This window comes from Erpetoichthys calabaricus, chromosome 5, assembly GCF_900747795.2.
Source record: "Erpetoichthys calabaricus chromosome 5, fErpCal1.3, whole genome shotgun sequence".
Classification (NCBI taxonomy): Eukaryota; Metazoa; Chordata; class Cladistia; order Polypteriformes; family Polypteridae; genus Erpetoichthys; species Erpetoichthys calabaricus.
This window is the reverse complement of record NC_041398.2, coordinates 183539092-183558584: the sequence shown is the minus strand read 5'-3', so window position 1 is coordinate 183558584 and position 19493 is coordinate 183539092. Positions and strand designations below refer to the sequence as shown.

The window sequence follows — 19493 nt, the reverse complement described above, 5'->3', positions numbered from 1 at the left end:
ACCTACACATTTCCCAATCACCTTTTAAACCTTCATTTCTGTCACACGTGCATCTGGGGACCACCTTCCTGGTTCTGATGATGTAAGCAACACTACCCTAGAACAAGAGAGGGCACTGATCTCTAACTTTATCTTCTCCTTTCTTCCCCACAGCCAAGAACAAATGCTCAAGAGGGACAACTGATCCTGCCACCTACTCCAGATTCTCTGCTCCTTCCAGTACTCAGAGTATAAGAACAGCTCGTTCCCAGAAGGCAGTGTCAGATGCTAACATGACAAAAAAGGATGATACATCTCCTATGATTTTCTCTTGTCCTGTAATCATTTTTGTTTGAGTCGTAATTGACTATCTTTACAGTTATTCGATTAAACGGGGATAACAGGGTGGTACCAACTGTTTTTTGTTTTTTTTTGTCTTGTCTACCTATCCAGCCTCTTCTTACATCTCGTAGATGGGAAAGGCTAAGCTGGAATTTTATGAGAGATGTTTGTAACTTTGGCCATCCATGAATGTAGTTTCTTTTTGACCCAGGCATATTTGCATTGAGTTACGTGGGTTTAATCGTGTTTTAGAGGATGTGCACTGAGGACTTTGAAACTCATTTGATCGATCTGCAGAGCTCTGCACTTTAGACAGCGAAGTTTGGTGAGCTGAACGCATTACTTCAGACTACCAGGAAGGATGCAAGTACCATTTTCTGATGCCAGGAATCGCCTTTAAAGAAAAATGTAACTCTCTGAGCATAAATGTTACCTTGACAATGCCATCCAACTTTAAATCATTTTTTGCTCTCAATCCATACTTTTATTTTTTTCTCTTCATATTCCTTCAAAATAATCTGGAATTTAAATTTACAAGGTTAGAAAGATGCCTTTTTATTGTCCAAAAAAAGAGAAAGATGGTGTTCACATGGGTTTTTACAGAAATATGCAAGGTCAGGTTAATCCATCCATTGTCTTCAGCAGGTAACAGGTAAGCAAACAATACAAGAATACGCACCCTTCCTTTATAGGGGAACAAAAATGTGTTTGCTACAATTTTCTTGGGAATACAAAAGTGGAAAACTATGAGGGATTATCTGAGGAGCTTCTTTCTTCCTGCCTGCCTAGCATGTGGAATGCATCATGTCTTTGAAAATCCTTATCCTATACTTATATTTGGATTTTTTCTCTCACGAACAGGGGGAGAGGTCCACCAGGACAGCACTCAGAGTGGAATGTGGAGGGAATCCATATTGGCAGATATCTGTTGGTCATTCCACCATGAAACACCTTCAGAGGATTATAATAAGATAAAATCTACCAAGTGACTCCTTTTTGTAAGTAATAATTATATTTAAAACAATTAGATGTGTAATTTATAATTTGTTTCAAATCTAAATAATTTTTAAAATTATTAGATTATAAGGTTATAGTAACTACTGTATAAGAACCCATTTCAGACTGGAAAGTGTTTATCATGAACGTAATTGGGTGAAGGAGAGGTAGAGTGGTAATAACTATTAGGTTCTTTCTGTAAAATAGTGTTTTTCTTATTTTATACCTTCATCTCTCAAAAACCGAATGTGTTTTAATTATTGTATTTTGTCATTTTAAGGTTTCAACTGAAGTTGACATTTGGTGCGTCGTTAATGTGGATTTGCTACATGACACCAGAAGGCTTGTCAATCTCTGGGCGTGAGTTATATCGTCTGTTAATCCCAATAGAGACGCCACGATTCAAGAATTCAATGAATCAGGATGTTTTTATTCACAATAGAAAAGCAAATACAGCAGTGTATAAAAAAACAACCCAGTACCTCCCCTTTAGGGTACCAGGTATTCTATGGAGTAACTTCCTCGCTTTCACCACATACTCTTTATTCCACTCATATCGCACCTTGCTCAGAGCCTTTAGCTCTTTACTTGACAGAGGGGTCTCTAAAATGCTATGGCCTCAGGGTGGACTGCTGGCACCCTCCAACCTTAAATATGGGGAACATGCATCTCAGCCGTGCCATCATTTTCAGTGCCTAAGTGACCACATTAATAGACCCTGGGGCAGCTCAATCAAATAATATCCCAGGACCCTCCTACCCTAGTCTGAACTGTGTTAACATGCAGTTTGTACCATATGGATACACTTCTGGATTCGGCCCACTTAATGTGAATCTCTACTATTCTTATTTTATATTTGAAAGACAGCCGGATCAGAGCATGTTTGACTTGTGTCACAACAGGACCCCAGATAGGTCAAGGGTAGCCTAACTGGAAGTGGACTGGCGATCTTGTAACTTCAAAAAGATCAAGTCCCAGTTGACAGCACCGTATCTGTTCCCCGACATGAAAGCTGTTCCAATCCTAAACTCTTTTGAGGTATGTGTCGACTTATAACTACAAATAGTAGTGTCTTCACGCAGCTGCTGGCCGCTACATGAGTGCATTCAGCACTACAAGCAGCTGGGGATCGATCAGCTGATGCTGGTACATCACTTTAGCTTTCGATCTCCAGCTCATTTGCATCAAAAACACGGTCTGATAAGTCAGAGTCAACAATGATGCGCAGTATTTTGCTTTGCGCATTCGCTACGCTCACTTGCCAGATAACGCCTGTAGCTCTGGCAGACCAGCACCTAGAGTAAAGGACCATCTTCATCCTTCTAACCTGAAATTTCCATAACAGGACTAATTCTTGGAGATGTGTTTTACATTTTAGATTGTTGAAAGAGCCCATTTCAGACTGGGAAGTGTTTCTCATACACATAACTGGGTCAAAGACAGTCAGAGTGGTAAAACACACAAAGCATGTCATCTTTTAGCTTCTCTTTCCTCGTCTGCTCGTGCAGCCCCGGAGCGACTCAGTTGACACAAAGGCTTCAAGCGGACTCTTGCAGCTATTGGCTCCCTCTGGCTCTTGTAGATCCTCTATGTGCCCAAACCTGATCTTGCTGGACTCCATTCATTTCTGGTCTTGTAATGGTTGGTCTGACCGCCATCTTAGCACCCCAGTACAACTTCTCTTGTCCTAAATTACACAGCCTTCCTAGATACAGCATATTTGTATTAAAAATGTATTAATGTAGGTTAATTGTTGGAAAACCTTTAGAAACAGGTAAGATCTATAAACCATAACCTTTTGTTATACAGTCTCCTAAAAATACAATTGTAAAAGTAGCGTTTCCTTGTGGAAGGGTTAATGAAAAACATTATGTTGATCAGTTATTCTTAATGTAGGAGCTAAAAGGTTCATAGTGCGACTTTGTCCTTCCACCGGCCTTATTTTAGCCTTTCACTCTTTATATTCAATGCTGTTGCCTATTTTCTTTCTTCACATCTTGCTGCTCTTTCGTTCATCGTGTGTAAATATTTCTGTCATTGGTTTCATGTTCTTACAGGTGATGCCGTTGCCTTCAGACACCTTGTTGGGTTCTTCTTGCACTGATGTTTCTAGCAGGACTTTTGTGAATTTTCTTTTGTATAACTGGTAAGCTGGAAACAAGTCAGAGAAGTGTCACTCTTAGAATGGAATTAAAACAAAAATCACAGTACAGGTGGTCACCAGGGAGCCAGTAGTACAACCACCTAGTGCAAAAAAAATAAATTAGGCAGCCCTCATGTGAAATTAAATTAAATCCAATTCAAAAATGACCACCAGCAATGAGATGTATTAAGCATATAAGCTACAAAAAACGTCAATAGTCATAGTTAAGTTTTATGAAGTTGTGGGATTGACACCACCATCAAGCTTTTCATTCTGATGTCAAGTAAGCAAGAATGATAATAAAGTCTTGTGAAAAACAAATCATGAAGCCACTGTGAGCCCCCCAGCCCCACTGGCCTCTGCACTGCAGAGTATGATCACTCCAGTAGCCAAGGAGGCGAGGCATATGAGGGTGAAACTTCCATCTTGAGTGACTGGACAGTGACCTAGCACTCTACTTACCTATAACAAAGATGACTCCATGCAGGAACTGGAAGCCACAGTAGATGAGCGGGAAGGAGAACATGAGGACCAGTTGTTTGGGAGTAAAGGACGTCTGAAGCACAGTAGCACACACCTGAATATTCTGAGCACCCGTTTCTAGGCAAATTGTTCTGCATCTGTGATATTTAAAGAAAATAAGGCAATAGGTAAAAACATTTTCTTTGGGCAATATCTTTCCAAACATAAAATATTTTAGATTTCATGGGCTTTGATAAAAGGTTCAGAGACAGTCTAGAAATTGCAGAATAATCAAGCCTTATGCTTTGGTATCAGGAAAAAAAACCCTTTATGTATATAGTTCCATTCAAATGTTCAAACACCCCTGGCCAATTTACATATTTTGTTGACAAAAAAAATATAACTTCTACAGCAAACAAATCTAAAACAATGACATTTTCATGAAAATGTTAAGATACGGCTATGATTTCAATTTTTTTGTTAACTGAAAAACATAAAAGAAAAAAAAAAAAGTGGCATTTGCAGAAGTTTAGGCACCCTACTAAGTCAGTATTTAGTAACACCCCCCCCCCCCCCCCCCCCCTTTGGCACAAATCTCAGCTTGCAAATGTTATTATAGCGAGCTATGAGTGCATTAGGCAGATCTGTCATTTTGATCTTGTAAATCAGCTTGGTTATACGGTACTAATAGGGGTCTTTTGCCAGCAATTTAGTGTTCAGCCCACCTGGGAGTTATCCTTGGCCAGGATGTTACGTATTTCAGTTACATATGCAGTCTTCAAAAAGAATGTTTTGACAAATGTGGATCTGACGCCCATAACAGTGTTCTGTTACCCGTATCACTCAGGCTAGCAGTGGCTCCATAATGTCTAAGCCCACATATGATAACAGTGGCCAGTATATCTTGCATCACCCCAGTCCCAAAGGTATCACGTCCTAGTGAGCTGAATGACTTCCGGCCTGTCGCTGTGACGTCACATGTGATGAAGACCATGGAGAGGCTGCTGCTTCACCACCTGAGGCCACAGCTCCAACACGCCCTCGACCCTCTGCAGTTCGCATACCAGGAGAAGGTGGGAGCGGAGGATGCCATCATCTATATGCTACATCGATCCCTCTCCCACTTGGACAGAGGCAGTGGTGCTGTAAGAAGTATGTTTCTAGACTTCTCTAGAGCCTTCAACACCATCCAACCTCTGCTCCTTAGGGACAAGCTGACAGAGATGGGAGTAGATTCATACCTAGTGGCATGGATCGTGGACTATCTTACAAACAGACCTCAGTATGTGCGTCTTGGGAACTGCACGTCTGACATTGTGGTCAGCAACACAGGAGCGCCACAGGGGACTGTACTTTCTCCGGTCCTGTTCAGCCAATACAACTCGGAGTCCTGCCACATGCAAAAGTTCGCTGACGACACTGCTATCGTGGGCTGCATCAGGAGTGGGTAGGAGGAGGAGTATAGGAACCTCATCAAGGACTTTGTTAAATAGAGCGACTCAAACCACCTACACCTGAACACGAGCAAAACCAAGGAGCTGGTGGTGGATTTTAGGAGGCCCAGACTCCTCATGGACCCCATAATCATCAGAGGTGACTGTGTGCAGATGGTGCAGACCTATAAATACCTGAGAGTGCAGCTGGATGATAAATTGGACTGGACTGCCAATACTGATTCTCTGTGCAAGAGAGGACAGAGCCGGTTATACTTCCTTAGAAGATTGGCATCCTTCAACATCTGCAATAAGATGCTGCAGATGTTCTATCAGACGGTTGTGGTCTGGGGAGGCAGCATAAAGAAGGATGCCTCACGCCTGGACAAACTGGTAAGGAACGCAGGCTCTATTGTAGGCACGGAGCTGGACAGCTTGACATCTGTGGCAGAGCGACAGGCGCTGAGCAGGCTCCTATCAATCAAGGAGAATCCACTGCATCCACTAAACAGTATCATCTCCAGACAGAGGAGCAGCTTCAGCGACAGACTGCTGTCACTGTCCTGCTCCACTGACAGACTGAGGAGATCATTCCTCTCCCAAACTATGCGACTCTTCAATTCCACCCGGTGTGGGTAAACGTTAACATTATTCAAAGTTATTGTCTGTCTGTATATCTGCATTGTTATCACTCTTTAATATTGTTTTTTGTATCAGTATGCTGCTGCTGGAGTATGTAAATTTCCCCTTGGGATTATTAAAGTATCTATCTATCTATCTATCTATCTATCTATCTATCTATCTATCTATCTATCTATCTATCTATCTATCTATCTATCTATCTATCTATCTATCTATCTATCTATCTATCTATCTATCTATCTATCTATCTATCTATCTATCTATAGATGGCATATTTGTCCAAATCAAATGCCTGGCATGCACTGAATTACCTGTTTTTCTGTCTGATGGGCTGCATGACTGTGGTGAATTCTCAAGATCTCATCTAATACTACTCCCTGTGATGCTGTGGTCAAACTTCTGGTGTGGCATAAAACTAACACTGTCTGTGCCTCAAGAAACACTATACATACAGTGAAATATGGTGGTGGCAGCATCGTGCTATGGGGATGCATTTGATTTGCTGGGACTGGGAACCTTGTCAGAGCTGAAGTGACAATGGATGGACACAAATACCACACAGTATTGCAGGAGAACTTGTTCCAGTCTGCTATGAACCTGCGGCTTGGGAGAAGATTCATCTTTCAGTGTGACAATGACCCTAAGCATAAGGCCAAAGCGACACTGGAATGGCTCACAAACAGAAAGGTGAGTCTTTTGGAGTTTCTAATTCAAAGCCCTGATCGTAACTTGGTTGAGAATCTGTGGCACTATTTGAAAACTGCTGTCCAGAGAGGCCATTCCACCAACCTAAAGGATCTCTATAAATTCTGCCAAGAAGAACAGGGAAGAATCACTCCTGAACAATGTGCTTAACTGAGACATTCTTACCCCAAAAGGAATTAAGGCAGTTATTGCTAATAATAATATGTTAGGCTTGAATATTTATGCAAACACTAACTTTGAGTTCTTCTTTTTCGGTTAAATATCTACAGAAAATGTTTTATTTTGACTTTGGAAATGTATTGTTATAGCATAAGTATTCACATTAAAAAAGCTGAATGGATAAATATGTGTATAAATCGTTTGTCATGTAGAAAATTATGATAACTTTCAAGGGGATTGAATACTTTTTCATGCCATTGTTTAATTTATATATGACAAATAAAATTTGATTACTGCATTGCTGGCTTATAAGCCATCACTTTAATGACATCACTCGATGTCACTTTTGGTGTCTGTTACCTAGCAACATACAGTAGCATGGGGGCACCATAACAAAATGACACTGCGGTAAAATGAAAATTAACTATAGTGATTTTTTTTTTGCACCATTATGGTAATCAATAATAACAATACCTAAATGATTGAAATATTCACATTCAGAAAAATGGAAAATAGTAAAAAAAAAATAGTATGAAACAAACTCACTGCAGTTGAGAAAATTTTATAAAGTCAGGATTTCATGATGCTGTCCGAGTCAAAGTCACGCATTGTGACGCTTACTTCACAGTACTGGTGACGTCTGGCAGTTTTCAGTTTACCAAAATTCTGTAGTGCTCACCTCGCAAGACTGACCTCTTTAAGGTCCAGGTGTCAGAATGTGGCTTTGTTTAATAATTTCAATTCATTGCTATCTTTTCCTATGTTTTTTCTTCATGTATCTGCCATTTTTCCTAAATCTCAAATATGTGACCAATGTTTTCCTGCCTTTGTTGAATATTAATGTGTATCTGGTGTCCCCTGTTTAAAACTTAAGATGTCTCCTGACACGAGAACATCTAATGATGCAGAATGTTGATAAAAGCTGTTAACTTTCTTTTGCAGACTTGTTGTCCACATTTTATATGAACCTAAAGCCGTAACAAACAGACTGCCACTCACCTTTTCCAGGGTTGCCTTAAAAGAAATGCCAATGCAAACCCAGACACGTAGCCAACGATCGGGTATATGACTCCAATGATTAAAACTGAGGTATCGACTGCCCATGAGCCTTTGAACAACACCACACTAATCACTGTCACAATGACAATGATTAACCAGCCCAATATGGATCCCACCTGCACAGGAGAACAAAGGAGAACAGGTTAGAGGAAGTGACTCGACAGCCATGAAAAATGTAGCATTTCACAATGTCCTGATCCCTGAAACTGCACAAATGGGTGAAGGATGTTTTTTAAACTCTTCCCTACTTCCCACCACTTCATAAACACTGGCCGTGCCAGCGCACATTTTTAAGATGTTGCCAGCATGGACTTTGGAGCTTTGCCCATGCTATTTATGGGTGTCTTTTGCAGAAGTGGGACCAAGTCACTGTTTCTCAAGTCTTTACACCCAAGTCCTGAGTCAAGTATCGCGTCAAACAAGGCAAATCAAAAGTAGAGTCACAAGTCTTAAACTTCAAGTCCCCAGCTAGTCATAATGCATTTTTTATCAAATGTAATGCTATTATAAATCATAAATGGTTTATTACGTTTCCAAACTATCAACTCCATGTTAATAATTTGAACAAAAAAGAAAAAATGTAATGCAAATAGACATGTAATAAGAAACCATTCTTCAAGTTCCACTGAGTGCAACAAAAAAATTAGTAGGCCTTTGTATTTCCATTCAAATGGTATGATTATAACATGACACCCCCATCCAACTCAAACAGAAACCCATTTTATTTTATTTTATTTACCCATATATTTTAATTCTCTAAAAAAGAAAACAACAGAAAAAAATATAACTGTCTTAACATAAATATATCTAATACTAGCTGTCCCCCACAGCTACACCCACATAGTAGTGAAACAAGGCAAACTTTAAAAATCAATAAAAATTAAAAGAAAAATTTAATTCTGGCCAAGCGGAAGGTAGGCTCACTCCAACGTCAAACGTTGGCACTGTATCTGATTGTGCTCGGCTCTGAAAGGAGAGCGTTCCACAAGTGAGGAGAAAAGGCAGGATTGTCTCGAGGCACAAATCTGGGGAAGGTTACAAAAAGATTTCTGCTGCTTTGAAGGTCCCAATGAGCACAGTGGCTTCCATCATCCGTAAGTGGAAGAAGTTTGAAACCACGAGGACTCTTCCTAGAGCTGGCTGGCCATTTAAACTGAGTGATCGGGGGGAGAAGGGCCTTAGTCAGGGAGGTGACCAAGAACCCGATGGTCACTCTGTCAGAGCTCCAGAGGTCCACTGTGGAGAGAGGAGAACCTTCCAGAAGGACAACCATCTCTGCAGCAATCCACCAATCAGGCCTGTATGGTAGAGTGGCCAGACAGAAGCCACTCCTTAGTAAAAGGCACATGGCAGCTAGCCTGGAATTTGCCAAAAGGCACCTGAAGGACTCTCAGACCATGAGAAAGAAAATTCTCTGGTCTGATGAGACAAAGATTGAAGTCTTTGGTGTGAATGCCAGGCGTCACGTTTGGAGGAAACCAGGCACCTCTCATCACCAGTCCAATACCATCCCTACAGTGAAGCATGGTGGTGGCAGCATCATGCTGTGGGGATGTTTTTCAGCGGCAGGGACTGGGAGACTAGTCAGGATAAAGGGAGAGATGACTGCAGCAATGTACAGAGACATCCTGGATGAAAACCTGCTCCAGAGCGCTCTTGACCTCAGACTGGGGCGACGGTTCATCTTTCAGCAGGACAACGACCCTAAGCACACAGCCAAGATATCAAAGGAGTGGCTTCAGGACAACTCTGTGAATGTCCTTGAGTGGCCCAGCCAGAGCCCAGACTTGAATCCGATTGAACATCTCTGGAGAGATCTTAAAATGGCTGTGCACCGACACTTCCCATCCAACCTGATGGAGCTTGAGAGGTGCTGCAAAGAGGAATGGGCGAAACTGGCCAAGGATAGGTGTGCCAAGCTTGTGGCATCATATTCAAAAAGACTTGAGGCTGTAATTGCTGCCAAAGGTGCATCGACAAAGTATTGAGCAAAGGCTGTGAATACTTATGTACATGTGATTTCTCAGTTTTTTTATTTTTAATAAATTTGCAAAAACGTCAAGTAAACTTTTTTCACGTTGTCATTATGGGGTGTTGTGTGTAGAATTCTGAGGAAAAAAATGAATTTAATCCATTTTGGAATAAGGCTGTAACATAACAAAATGTGGAAAAAGTGATGCGCTGTGAATACTTTCTGGATGCACTGTATATAGAGATAGATAGATAGATAGATATATAACATAAATAAAACAAATTAAAAGAGATCCATCCTTCCATTTCCTTAACCTTACCCCACTTATCCAGGGCAAGGCAGCTGGGCGCAAAACAGGAACAACACCTGGACAGGGTGCCAGTCCATCGCAGGGTGAACACAAACACACTTCAAGAGCAACAGCACTCAAACAAATTGATTTATGCATTTTAGTAAAATACTGTACAAAGCCTTCTTCCTCACTGAGCATCGAGGGCTGAAATAAGAGGGTGATCGTACTCGGACTTTCCCATTGGTTTAATTGCAGTCCAGGAGACAATTTTTTTTTTCAGTTTTAATGTTTTTAGTTATCCTTTCATTAAATGACGATATTTAGGACAGATTAACTAGAGCTCGATGTATCATAGATCTGCTTCTTACATCTTGGCAAAAGAAGAATTGCGCACGTACAGAAAAAGACAACAGCACGGGATGTTGTTTTATTCTTTTCCCATATTTTTTTTGGACTCCATCTATTTTCTGACAATCCTTTTTAATGAGACTCTGTTTTTGGAGTCGTTCATGCAGGTCTCCTTGGTTTTTCCTTTTTGTTTTGCTCCCAGTTTTGATGATATTCTAAACACGCTTTCTCCACAACTAGCTGTTCTCTAACAGCCACGCGGTCTTGTGCGTGCAACAGATGGCAACTTAATAAAATATATTTAAAAAGCATCAAATCAACAGTAGACATCTTTAAAGTTAAACTGGCTGTCATTTCACGATTACTAAGTTATGGTTTAACTGTTATGTGTCCTTAGTTCGCTAATTCTAATTATTACATAAATCAAACTTATCATTCTTTATGTAGCCTCAAATGGCGAACAAAGTGTGCGGTTGTAGCGTCTCTATCTGTGATTTTTATCCCACATGTTTTGCAATTCTTTTCCTGTTAATAATGCTGTAGTCTTTGAAATTAAAGACAATAATCCTTAGGTGAAGGTTTTCCAGCCCTTTTTGCCTGCCTTTATTTAAACACTGGCAAGCAAACGAGTTTGGGTCAGACATCAAGACTTCACGAGTCACAAGGTGGAAGTTGGTCAAAGTGGAAGTCTTTGCTGTTCAAGTCCCACTTGAATCACAAGTCTTTTTCATTTTTTTGAGCCGAGTCTGAAGTCACCAGATTTGTGACTCAAGTCCCCATCATTGGTTTCCTGAACTCATCAGCTATTCCCTAATAAACACAATTCAGCGGACATACAGGGAGAAGCTCGTTGTCCTATCTAACTCAGCAAGGCTATGAAATGTCTGGTTGCTGCTATTGGCAAAAGCAAGGAAAATGAAAAAGTTATACTCCGTATCTACTAAAAAATTTAGAAAAATGTTTTGATTGGCAGCTACGTTCAGTTCCACTGAGGATCTTGCACTTTACCATTTCTTCATACATGTAAATATTAAGTTTAATTTTAGACAAATACAGCAGTGCCATTAAGAGGTTATGTCTGCTTCTCTGTGTGAGTGGCCATACGATGGACTAACATCCCACCCAGGACTGATGCTGTTCCTGAATTGGACTAAGAGGTTTGAGAATATTATGTCATGTAATATTAGACAAACATCTCATTTATTGTATAATCTCAATATAATTAAACACAGAAAAAAGTGAATAAACTGAGTGCCCACAATCTCAAAGTGGCATGGCTCTTCTCTACGTCAAGGCCATTAGTAATATGAGAGATAAAAACAACAACTAAGAAAAGGCAAAAAGCGGAACCGTTGGTTTGTGAAATTATAGAGATAAACACTACTAACACCTACTGTTTGCAGAAGGTGAATCAAAGGGAAGAGTAAGTAGTAACCCTAACCCTAACCCTAAACCAAAATGGCCTCAGGTTTCATCCAATGCGTTATTTACCCATACATTACAGTATATATTTTATGTGTACAGCTGACTGTATTTGCATTAGTATTAGTGGAAAGCAGGAGCTGGTGTCATAGAGCCCTGTTTAAATCAGTTGGATTAACACATGGAGCCATCTTAGTACTACCTTTGGTTGTTAGTTTCTTTGTCTACCAGAATCTAGCAGCCTCCCTTTCTCTACCATATTCTCTTGCATGTCTGGTGTTGTGGAGGGGAATCGACCCCCTGACCTCCTAGTTTTGGACAAAAGGAGTTTTGAACACTTTTTTATATTTAATATCAAAAGTGGTATTGTTTTATACAACAATCATCCACAACATTAAAACCACTGACAGATGAAGTGAATAACACTGATTGTCTCATTACAGTGGCACCTATCAAGAGGCGGGATATTATTAGGCAGCAAGTGAAGGTGATGTGGTGGGCTGGCGCCCTGCCTGGGGTTTGTTTCCTGCTTTGCGCCCTGTGTTGGCTGGGATTGGCTCCGGCAGACCCCCATGACCCTGTAGTTAGGATATAGCAGGTTGGATAATGGATGGATGAAGTGAAGGTGATGTGTTAGAAGAAGGAAAAATGGGAAAGTGTAAGGATCTGAGGGACTTTGACAAGGGCTAAATTGTGATGGCTCAATGACTGGGTCAGAGCATCTCCAAAGCGGCAGGTCTTTTGGGGTGTTCCCAATTATGCAGTGGTTACTGTCTACCAAAAGCGGTCCAGGGAAAGAAAACCTGTGAACTAGCGATAGGGTTACCCAAATCTCATCGAAGCACGTGGGGAGTCACGAAGTCTAATCCGTCTGGTCCAATTCCACAAAAGAGCTACTGTAGCACGAGATATCTGAAAAATATAGTGCTGGCAATGAGAGAAAAGTGTCAGAGCTCACAGTTCATTACAGTTTGCTGCATATGGGGCTATGTAGATGAAGAGCGGTCAGACTGCCCATGCGGACCCTGTCCACCACCAAATGCACCTAAAATGAGCACTTGAGCATCAAAACTGGCCCATGGACAATGGAAGAAGATGGCCTGATCTGATGAATCACATTTTCTTTTAGATCATGTGGAGAATTGAGTGCATGTGTCTTGTTTACCTGGGTAAGAGTTGGCAGCAGGATGCACTTTGGGAAGAATGCAAGCAGGTGGAGGCAATGTGATTCTTTGAGCAATGTTCTGCTGGGAAACCTTTGGACCTGTTATTCACATGGCTGTTACTTTGACACGTACCACCTACCTAAAGATTCTTGCAGACCCTGTATTCCCTGATGGCAGTGGCCTCTTTCAACAGGGTAATGCACCTTGCCACACTGCAGAAATTGTTCAGGAGTGGTTTGAGGAACATGACAAAGAGTTCAAAGTATTGACATGGCCTTCAAGTTCCTCAGATCTCAATCCCACTGAGCATCTGTGGAATGTGCTGGAAAAACAAGTCTCATTCATGGAGGCTTGGCAACTTACAGGACTTAAAGAATTAGGCTGCTAATGCCTTAGTGCCCGATACCACAGGACAACTTCTGAGATCTTGTGGAGTCCATGCCTCGAGGGGTCAGAGATCTTTTAGTGCCATGAGGGGGGCCTAATAATAATATTACCGGTAATAATAATGTTTTATTTATACTTTACAGTAATCCCTCGCTACTTCGCGGTTCACTTTTTGCGGATTCACGACTTCGCGGATTTTATATGTAAGCATATCTAAATATATAACGCGGATTTTTCGCTGCTTCGCGGGTTTCTGCGGACAATGGGTCTTTTTACTTCTGATACTTGCTTCCTTAGTTGGTTTGCCTAGTTGATTTCATACAAGAGATGCTATTGGCAGATGGCTGAGAAGCTATCCAATCAGAGCACGCAGTTAAGTTCCTGTGTGCTGCTGATTGGCTCAGTGACTGAGTGCTGCATTAACCAGGAAGTCTCATCTCACTCATTCAGCATTAACGTGCTTCTGCTACTGCATTCAGGGGATCATCACCTTCATCGTCATCATTTTTACTGCGCAGCATATTCATCACCATCATCACGTCATATATAGCTACGTGTACTTTGCTATACAGTAAGTGTAAACTTATCTACTGATTTCATATTGCTTAGCAGTTGTTCCTGTTATTAATAGAGCAAAGGGTGGGTTGTAAACAATACAGGGAAGGTTTAAAAACGTCCAAATACACGTTAAATAATTAAATAAATATGGTGTCCCTACTTCGCGGAAATTCAGTTATCGCGGTCGGCCTTGGAACCTATCTCCTGCGATAAGTGAGGGATTACTGTATAGAGCTTTTCCTATGCTCAACACAATAATAAACAGGTTGTTATAATGTTGTGGCTGATCATTGTACGTTACTAACCCCATATGATTTGCAGTACTGGATGAGAAAAGTTTTTTATTTCCAATGCCGGACAACAGCAAACATTACCAAAAAGTCTATGACATTACTTATGTCACATAATCCACATGTGAAGTCATCCAGTTGTACACTAGCAATGTTCCAAAAATGTGTTTTTACTAAAATATTGTTAAATAAACCACTTCCAGAAACGTTCTTGTGAAGGAAAATGGAACTCACTCAAATGGAAACCAGCATTTGAACTGTAGACCCACCTCCACTCATTATATTTATATTCATATCCATAGCACGGTGTGTGGAGTACAAGTCCAAGGAGTTTATGCTCAAACTTTAAAACACACTGGTGAGGCCTCATCTGGAGTACTGTGTGCAGGTTTGGTGTCCTGCTACAAAAAGGCCATAGCAATGCTAGAAAAGGTCCAGAGAAGAGCGACTAGGCTGATTCCAGGGCTACAGGGGATGAACTAAGAAGGAAGATCAGTTTAAGCAAAAGATGATTAAGAGGAGAGATGATTGAACTGTTTCAAATTAAAAACAGAATTATACAGTAGATCAAGACTGTTGTTTTAAAATTAGTTCATCAAGAATAAGGGGACTCAGTTGAAAACTTGTTAGGGGTAAATTTTGCACCAACATTAGGAAGTTTTTCTTTTCACAGAAAATCAGTTACTATGTAGTGTGGTAGACAATAAGACTTTAGGGACTTTCAAAACTCAACTAGATGTTTTTTTTAGAAGAATTAAGTGGATAGGACTGGCGAGCTTTGTTGGGTTAAATGGCTGCTGTTGTCCAGATTGTTCTAATGTTTTAACAAGTCAGTGAAGAGTGAGCCCTCATCCATCCAGTTCACACCAACTCCGTTCCACATTGAAACACTACAAACCAGAGCTGTCTTTGTACTTTTATAACCATCTTTTGCAGTAACTTCTCAATATCCATGGATCACTTAAGAGGTAAATTACATTTCTGGCAGTTTTATTTTTATTTTGAGTGTGACTCATTAGTTTAGCCAGTGAAGTGAGCTTCCTAATTGCAATAGTTGATGCTATTTCATGTGTAATGCTTTTCTTAGATAGATAGATAGATAGATAGATAGATAGATACTTTATTAATCCCCAAGGGGAAATTCACAATTCTTTTGCATTAACATTAATACCATATATACTCGCATGTAAGTTCTCCCGCGGATAAGTTGGGACTTGATTCTACCGTATACCATATTTACGTGTGTACCACGCACATATTTTTTCCCGAAAATTAGCATTAGAAAATCAGGTGCGCATCATACACAACGCAAAGCGAAGACGATGCCTTATAGGAAGGCGACGACGACTTCTTCAGTAGCGGTGGCGAATCCGAATCCAGAAGCGAATCGGAAGATAATGATTAAACTGGAATAGTCTGGTGAGCTCAATAATTTTCCACTTGCCATTATAGTCCTTTACCGATTGTCTCTATACGGTTCTTTCTTTTCTCATTTCACAGGGCTATTTGTCATTCCCACCTTTCGCAGCATGGTGCGACAAACACTGAACGTTCTGCAGTAGGGGTACTGCTTACAGTTAGTACTCCAATACAATATACTGTATCATGTGTGGAAAGAATTAAACGAGACATAATTATTCTCCATTACAGTTATTCACGTCAGTGTCTTACTCCAATCTCACCTGCTTCCTCTACAATCACAACGCGTGTCGTACACAGGGCAAAACAGGTTTTCACGATTTTCTTTGTAAAAATTAAGGTGTGCGTCTTACACGAGGGCACGTGGTACACGAGTAAAAATGGTAATTTCTAGTATTTTATAATGTCGGTCGTATAAGTTGAATGTGGAAAACTCACACTATTGGTCCAAGAGATTATGATATGCTAACGACCACCTGAGAGAGTAACCACGGAGCACACTGCCTTTTTTTTCTGTGTATTGTGCCTATGTGACCATACGGTAATACCTGAACTATTCCGAAGCAACATTTGCACTGATTTGTGTTTTTTGTATCTCACACCCTCATACACCTTTATCATAAGAGCATCCCTCATCTATGATGGAGCGTTCGATCAGAAGAAAATGTGAAGCTGGTTTTAAATTAAAAGTCATTGAAGTGGCAAAAGAAATTGGTAACTGCGCTGCTGCAAAAAAATTTGATGCGTCTGAGAAACTGATGTGAGATTGGAGGAAGTAGGAAGATGTAAAAAAAAATAAATAAATAAGTGTCGTATTTTTGAACGGGTGTACAAGTCGGGGTCTGATTTTATGATCGATTTTTCGGGTATCAAGACCCAACTTATACATGAGTATATACGGTAAATCTAATATTCTGAAGACTGATGAATCTGTTACGGCAGGTGTTTATGTTGAAGGAAGTCAAACATTGTTTTTTCCTGGGAGAGGCTATTGATAGGATAAGGAACTATCGATTAATTAAAGAAAAATTAGAGTGATTTTGTAACACCAATGTTTAGTCATGATATTCTTTGTTGATTCTCATTTTTTAGGGGGGCTGAAAGTGAAATTAAAGTTTTACTTGGCTAGTTGGGACGGCTCTGTTTCACTCAAACTGTCACTCTCCCCTGAAGAATTTCAGATTACTGAAAACACCAGTATCCTGGCTCTTCTAATTAGCACTTGTTATTAAAGCTTGCAAATACTCTTCTCATGGTGCTTTATGCAGTGGCAAAGCCCAGCAGCCCCACACTGTAGGGTCACTGCTTGTGGATCAGTATGGAGCTCACAGACATCCATGCATTTATCCATCCATTTTCAGTACCTGCTTATCGAGTTCAGGGAGTTGTTGACAATCTGCAACAATTCATTATTCTGAAAAAAATATATAAGCACAACAAAAAAAAAAGATCAAAAATCTGAAAAGGAGATCCTGTAGATCCAGGATCATTATATCACTGTGCCATCTAGCAGCTCCAAGGGGAACTACATGTGAAACAGCCAGTTGTTGTGCTAAGAGTTGAAAAATAGTAACAAAAAGAAGTTGAACATCAGGAGTTAAGATGTAGTCAAGAGACAAGCAAGGATCGTAGCTTGAAGACTATTGTACAAGCATCAAACTATTTAAATGAGAACCTAAAATCAAAGGAAGGACATGTCAAAAGTCTGTCAATAAGAAGATTAATATCCGCAACCTCAGATAAAGATAAGGCATATCTAGGTCGTTACTAAGGAAACATGTAAGTAAATGGTGGTGGCTGTCAGTAAACATAATTGTTGACAAAAAGATAAAAGTATTGAAATGCTAAGTATAAGCCTAAATAACCAACTATGGTAATATTCAAAATGCTATTTACCAAAAACCCTAAAATGGTAAGAAATAACCAAGAAAACTACACAGAGAAAATGATTGTAAATTACATTTTGAATATTAGTATGTTTTTAAGAAGGTGCCCAGGCTTCATCTTCTCTGTTTATAGAAACAAGGAAAATCAATCTGAAAAAACACTCCACTTTCATTTATTTTTTTTAAGTGCACACCTTTACCAAACAAATACTGTAAGAGTACAACTCAAGGCAGCAAGATGAATTATAGTATAGTGCTGTATCATCCAATTACAGGGAAACACACACTGGTGATTTTGTGGTGAGCTTGTCTTGCTGGAAATTTTGATTATACTGTTTTCTTCCTAAGATACCACAAACTTTATTCTAACTACATGTTTAAAAAAAATCAAAGTATAGCATATTCATATGCAAGCACAGAACAAACCCGTCAACCAAAAGCAAGCATCTGGAAAGAAATACAAACACAAGTCTAATCTGGAAAAGGTACTTCACTTGCTGACATAATATGGAAACTTTGGTCTGCGTAATTTAGTGTAATCAATTTTTCAAGTTTATTTTTTTGTTTTTTAAGTACTCTCACCAGTGCACCCTCAAATTAACTTTTTAATTTCATAAACCAGAATAACACTTCTGTTGTGTATTCAGAATATACTATATATATATATATATATATATATATATAAATGTAATGAATTATTATTATTATTATTATTATATCTTCTTCTATAATACGCTACTATGGCTGTTCATTTGTCTGTCCAGGATTTTAAATCACCTGTAGCTCGCACACTGTTTCACCTATTGACTTGAAATTTGGTACACCTATACTATGTGACGTCTACTATCCGCTTTCGGGGTGATGATTTTATTACTCTTTTTATCTTTATTTTATTTTATTTTAGAATCAACTCTCGGCAGCGCGCAGCAGGGTGGCCGTGTGGCGCATACGCCGTCCTCATTCCCTACTACCTTCGCTAATCATTCTTGAGGCAGACTGAAGACTTAAGTGCCAGCTTAAGTGAAAAATTAAAGAAAATGTACTAAGTAATGGCAACACAAAAAGTAACTTAATCAGTTTTAACATGAAAAGATGCCGACAAAAGAAGAGAAGCAGTGGACCACTAGGGTGGAGAAAGGAAGAGCTGCTCAGGAAGCAGCAAGCGCATCAACCTCTGAGTAAACGAATGCTAAACACACAGAGAAAGAGGATGAATACAATGAAGGCTTAAGTCAAGGGTATTCACTGCACATTATCGTGCAGTGCGCCGTTACTGGTATATATATATATATATATATATATATATATATATATATATATATATATATATATAAGAATATATGTGTGTGTGTGCGTAGTGTACACAGAGTGCCCATACTGTGTGTATATTGTGGCCTGCTGGGGGCGCACCAGCTGCCCAAACCCGACATAGACAGACACCAGCCCCAAGTTCAGTACACAGCAGACGTTTATTTTCAATGAGAACTCTTCTCAAACCGTTCCCACAAGTAGCACAGTAGGCACAATACACTATTCATCACTTTGTCTTTCATCTTCTTTTCTCTCCCTCTGCCTCCACTCCTCCTCCGGCAAGCTTTGTCTCTCTAACTCCCAACAGGGTGGTCCGGGAGCACTTCTAGGTAAGGCGGGAGCCCAACAAAGCAGGGCTCCTCAGCCCCTGCAACAGCCCATGGTGGCACCCCTGGAACGCAACAGGGCTCCCATGAAGCCCTGTGGGAATCGGTGGTGCCAGGAGGGTTGCCACCTAGTGATCCAGGGGAGGTAATGTCTTGTGCATGCTCTTCCCCCCCGGTCCTCCTTCTATAAAAACGT

General features: G+C 40.2%; 1 protein-coding gene across 1 annotated transcript in view; it reads right to left on the bottom strand.

The window, feature by feature from the left end:
* Positions 1-3244: 3244 nt before the first annotated feature.
* Positions 3245-19493, bottom strand: part of LOC114652842 (sodium-dependent organic anion transporter-like) — a 37821-nt gene continuing 21572 nt past the window's right edge. Inside the window, exons 4-6 of the mRNA XM_028803150.2 lie at positions 7861-8036; positions 3923-4080; positions 3245-3468 (exon numbers count right to left, since the gene is read on the bottom strand). Coding sequence (XP_028658983.1) covers positions 3308-3468; positions 3923-4080; positions 7861-8036 — 495 coding nt within the window. The 3' untranslated portion in view covers positions 3245-3307. The remainder of the gene's footprint in view (positions 3469-3922; positions 4081-7860; positions 8037-19493) is intronic.